Genomic DNA, 4,935 nt, shown 5'->3' with positions numbered 1-4,935 from the left:
CCAACAATATTACTACTTATATACACGATTACTGTTTATGTTAATGGTCAAACTACATACTTAATATTATCTTCTATGTGTATAGATACTGGAAAACACACAAGAACTAAGACATTATCTGTATGCGTACTTAAAGTGGTAGATAATTGGAATAGGTATTAAAGATTTCATAATTTATAAATGCGATTTCGAGTCGGAAAACGAGATGTGGCATAATAAATAAAAACGGTACACGAACGCTCAACAAATGTTTTATTACTAATAGTTGGCTTTCCCTTTCTGGTTTCGGTTGCCAATCCAGAAATCAGAAATCAAAGTACTTGTAAATTTGTGCTGTTCGATTTGACAACGTTTCTAAATTTCAGGCTCCACAAAATATTGTATATACATATTTTCATTTTTAAACTATTAACGCAGTTCACTAACGACCATGAGTGACTACAATGGACCTGAGGGAAAGGTGAGTGTTTCTACTGACCCAAGCAAGAAGTAGAATATAAACATTTAAAGTTAAGTTATTAAGTGTGTAAGATGTAAGAGAATTTGAAAAAGCGTTAAACTTAGCAAGATCGAAACGCGCTAGGAGATTTCTCATGAATGCGCCGCGATAAGTCGATTAATATGGCCAATTGGCGTCTATCGCTGAGAGGTCACCACTAAGCTCACGAGGAGCATTTTATAAAATCAATTTTTACATAAATTTTAAGCGAACGCGAACGAAACCTCCGCTCAAGCTCAATTAAATGCCAGTGCGAACTGGATTTTGTGAGCGATTCCGGTGATAAGATACTTGTGCGTTCCTTTAAAGGGTTGCTTTAGAGCAGAAACCCGCGATTTCCGACCGTGTGTGTTAATTGAAAGCCGCAAAAGTGGATACCGAAACAGTGAAAATCGAGGATTTGATGGACTCTGATCCTGAAATCGAGTTCATTGAAAAGGACAGCGGCATGTCGTCGTTAGGCGGCAGCAAGGACGAGACGCCGGAGCGTCGGGCAGTGGCCGCCGTAAGTAAAAAAAACGTGGTGGCCCCTCGTTGGCTCCCCCACCCCGCTGAAAACCAAGTAGCCCCCAATCCGCCCGACTTCTTATCGTGCTCACGTAATTGTCGGTCAATCAGAGCAGCTGGCGCATGAAACCGACCCACTGGATACCCTTCAATAATTCCTTTCTTTTCCCATTTCTTCCAGACCTCCAATGAGCCGCAACGCGAGAACTATGATGATGTAAGTGGACCCTGTTTGTAAACACAGCACGCAATATAACCTCAAAGTTCGGGAGGGAGGCGGACATTAAGGACATTCTAGGTGTTTTCCAAATGTAGCAATAATCTTGAGGGTCTCAAGTTTAAGAACAGCTTAGATAGCTTCTTGAGTTTATTTAGAAATTTAGCTTTCGCCTTTTGGCCAAGAAATGAATCAGCTGTTAGCCACAACGTGCATGCGATAAAGGTCATTGTCATCATAAACTTTTTTCTCCTGTATGCACTGTTTTAATTTGCAAATTGCATTATAAGATTTAATCTTTAAAGTAGCTTGTAGGCATATACCTTAAATGTGAAGTTCAATTGATAAAGATACTTATTCATCAAAAGTATTTCCTATAAGGTTACTTCAAATGTAAATAGTTAGTAGAAAATTGCGTTACATGCATAATTATTTGCTTCGAAGCCCCTTTTTTAAGATTATTAATACTAATTTTTGTTCACAATACACAGGAGCCCGATGAGACGGCATCCGAGCGCTTCTGGGGCCTGACCGAGATGTTCCCGGAGCCAGTGAGGAATGCAGTCGGTGCCGTGAGCAGCGCCACGGTGAAGAGCGTCAAGGGCTTCTACTCGTTCTCGTGCAACGCCAGCTGGATATTCTTCACCAGCGCGGTTATCCTGTTCGCCCCGGTCATCTTCGAGACGGAGCGCGCCCAGATGGAGGAGCTGCACAAGTCGCAGCAGAAGCAGGTGCTTCTTGGACCCGGCAGCGCGATGGGTCCTGGAGGGCCGTCGCCCAGCTTACCCTTGATTCGTTAACCAAGAGAGACCCCCTACCACATACGCATATTAGCTCTACGATAACCGGCATCGGAAATCCGGAAATTGCCACACGTTAGCTTAAGTTTGTCGATACCAATCAATCCCAGTCGAAATCGAGCGGTGCAGGACGTCCAGCAATACCCCCAATAAAGCAGCCACCCATTTAATGCCACATGCCACTTCAAAGCGCAGCATTTACGCATCCACACTCTATGAACATCCGGCCCCAAAAAAGGACGTCCTCATCAATCGAAACGAGCCGTTGCAAAACTTCAGATAGGTGTTAGCATTGCAGTTGGCGTACAGTGTATAAACAAGCAACCACTGCGGTTTAAACCAATTAATAAAACTACGTTTATTAATAGTAGTCAAAATAATCCAGTTGTGTGCTTGTGAATTGAGATTCCTTAGGTTGTAAGAACAATTTTATTTAGAATTTAACAACAGACGGAAACTAAGGACTTCCCAGATATTCCCTTGGAATCGGGTGATCCGTAAAATAGCGTCGGAACTCACCAGCGTACTTGTTCCTTAAATTCCGATCGCCAAATTCGTTAAATCGCTGTGCCAAGAACACGTACACATCCAAAACCTTTGCATGTGCGGACAGTTTCTTGAATGATTGAGCTGCACGCTGGAGGATTTCTTGCGATTTAATCAGCTGCGCTTTCCGTTTCTCCGCATCATTCTGATTGATGGCCAACAGGCAGCGAACGAACACGAAATCCGTTTTTGCTCGCTCATATAGACCGCCGTTGATGTGAATGTCGTGCATGCAGCGCTTTATTGCCTGATAGGCCTTCTGCGGCATTCCGAGTAGCAATAGTTGCTGGGCCAGGAGCAGATCCACCAGGGCCAACTCGTAATCCATCTGGGCCTCGGACATTTCCTCGGACACACGGAGCAGAAGCATTGTAGTTTCACTTGAAAATCGACCGTTCGCCATGCCACAATAGCCAAGCAGGACTTGGACCCTCATCCTAAGGAGGAATGGTACGTTATCCTGCACGGCCAACTTGTCCAGGAGGCGCCTGGCATTGAAAAACTCGCGCTTGGCCACGTATATGGAGGCACGTTGGCATAAGGAGTCAGAGGGATCGATCAAATAAAGCTGATCGCAAGCCTTCAGAGCATCGTGCCAGCGACACTGGTAGATTCCCGCCTGAATGACCACATGGCACTGGCTTATCATCCAACCCTCGGCGCTGGGCAAACGCGGAAAGCGCTGTTTAGCATGATGTAGAAGTACTTTGGATAGTTGTGGCTCTCCTTGCAACTGAAGCCACAGGGCGAAACTGGCCAAAGCGCTTCCCAAGCCCGCAGATCCACTGCCGAACCTGTCTCTGCCTGTCAATAGGACTTGGGAGTACAAAGCAGCTAGCTCATGCCTTCCATAAGCAGACCAAACAGCACTCCTCAAGGCAAGGGCCTCTGATGCGTGGTCGGCGAAGTTGTTGCGATTGGTGAGATTGTCGCTGTGCTGCAGGAGATCAAAGAGTCTTAGTGGTTGGTAGCCAGCCACCGTTCCTAGTTTTACAGCGAAGTGTAGGGCTAAGGTGTAGTTCTGCAGCAGAGAGCCATCCACTTCGTTGGCATCCTGCACGCTCTTTTGAACAGCGGACAAGGGAAGCTCATCCCTGAGTAAGCAGTACCAAGTGTTGGCAAGGTTGAGACTCCTTTTGTCGCCGTGTTCCTGAGCCAGCATAATGCTTTCCCTGAGTGCTGCTAGCGCTTCATCCCGATGACCAAAGGTGGCATGCAGCACCGCCAGGTTGACGCAAAAATACTGGTAGCCCTTCTCCTGGCTCATCAGGCGCACGGGACTCCTGTCCAATGCTCTGTGGAGTGCAGAGAGAGCATTGTAGTAGTCCCTAACTCTCAACTGATTCATGTAGCCCAGGAAATAGGGTGTAGTTGTTAGTGGGAGGTCGTGTATGATCTCCTGCACCTTCTTCTGGAGTTCCAAAGGAGGCAAAGCCTTACGTTCGTTGTTCTCCAGCAGTTCCGACTGTTTGTTGATGAAAAACTTTGCCTGTTTGGGTGCCCATTTGCTCAGGGGATTGCGTTCTTGGGCAATACGAGCTACGGTCTCCACTTTCTTCTTAGTTTTAGGGTCCTCAGGCTTTTCTGTTATGGGATTCGGAGGAGGAGTCTCCTCCCTGTGCAGAATACCTCCGGCTACGGCCATTCTGGAACCAGAGGCAGCAGCTCGAACTCCTCTCTCGTAATAGGAGCACACGTTCTTGTACATATCCATCATCTCAGGGAAACTGAGGCGCTCCAGCACCACGCCCACTCTGCGCACATAAACGCCCACCATGCTGAACTGGCTAATGCCATAGTTTTCGTTTAGGATCTCGTCGATGTTCTGGATCTCCGAGAAGTCAAACAAGGCCTCAATGCTGCCCGCACAAAACTCGGACATGGCTTTTTCGAAGGATTCCAGCATCAGTGTATCCAGTTTGTATTTCCCCGTGGTCAACAAACTATGTAGCTCATTGTAACTTTTGTCCTGCTCCTGGATGAGCTTGAATACCAGCATATAGAACATACGGCGACGCTGGGTGCGCATGGATATCCCAGTATCCAAACAGTTTTTTTTGTTCTTTAAATATTGATATATGTTAGAAGTTGGTTTTCACGGAGTAAATAGTGGGTGCACCTACAATCACATACTGTTTGAGCAGTATCAGCACGGTAATCTTGTGCGCCGTGGGCGTCTCGATGCGGGGAGGTTCGAGTTTGAAGGAGGGGTCCAAGGTGTCCAGCTCCTCGAACAGATTCATGGTTAATTTAGGGCCTCTAAATCCAGTTTTCGATTTGCCGGCAAAATGTAAACACAAAATCATCAGCCGCAGCCAACTTAGCTTCGCTGGAGATGCCAAACGTACGGAGTTCAGCAGGGTGGC

At 46.5% G+C, this 4,935-nt stretch overlaps 2 protein-coding genes across 3 annotated transcripts; one reads left to right on the top strand and one right to left on the bottom strand.

Annotated features, from left to right (window-relative positions):
* Window positions 1-343: 343 nt before the first annotated feature.
* On the top strand, window positions 344-2,403 carry LOC117139407 (mitochondrial import receptor subunit TOM22 homolog). Of its 2 annotated transcripts, none has more exons than XM_033301681.1 (3): window positions 344-460; window positions 1,188-1,223; window positions 1,715-2,403. In XM_033301681.1, the coding sequence occupies exons 1-3, from the start codon at window positions 431-433 to the stop codon at window positions 2,021-2,023; spliced, it is 375 nt and encodes a 124-aa protein (XP_033157572.1). In that variant the 5' UTR covers window positions 344-430; the 3' UTR covers window positions 2,024-2,403. The 2 variants fall into 2 exon arrangements, with proteins under 2 accessions (XP_033157572.1, XP_033157571.1); XM_033301680.1 differs by lacking the exon at window positions 344-460 and adding an exon at window positions 640-1,004.
* A 16-nt stretch (window positions 2,404-2,419) lies between these two features.
* Window positions 2,420-4,898, bottom strand: LOC117139404 (anaphase-promoting complex subunit 5). The gene is made up of 2 exons (XM_033301672.1): window positions 4,693-4,898; window positions 2,420-4,631 (listed from the first exon to the last, which is right to left on the bottom strand). The coding sequence occupies exons 1-2, from the start codon at window positions 4,873-4,875 to the stop codon at window positions 2,481-2,483; spliced, it is 2,334 nt and encodes a 777-aa protein (XP_033157563.1). The 5' UTR covers window positions 4,876-4,898; the 3' UTR covers window positions 2,420-2,480.
* Between the last annotated feature and the right edge of the window lie 37 nt (window positions 4,899-4,935).

The sequence above is a fragment of the Drosophila mauritiana genome, chromosome 3L, assembly GCF_004382145.1.
Source record: "Drosophila mauritiana strain mau12 chromosome 3L, ASM438214v1, whole genome shotgun sequence".
NCBI classification, from domain to species: domain Eukaryota; kingdom Metazoa; phylum Arthropoda; class Insecta; order Diptera; family Drosophilidae; genus Drosophila; species Drosophila mauritiana.
Note: the sequence above shows the minus strand (reverse complement) of the source record. Positions and strands in the feature narration are given on the sequence as shown.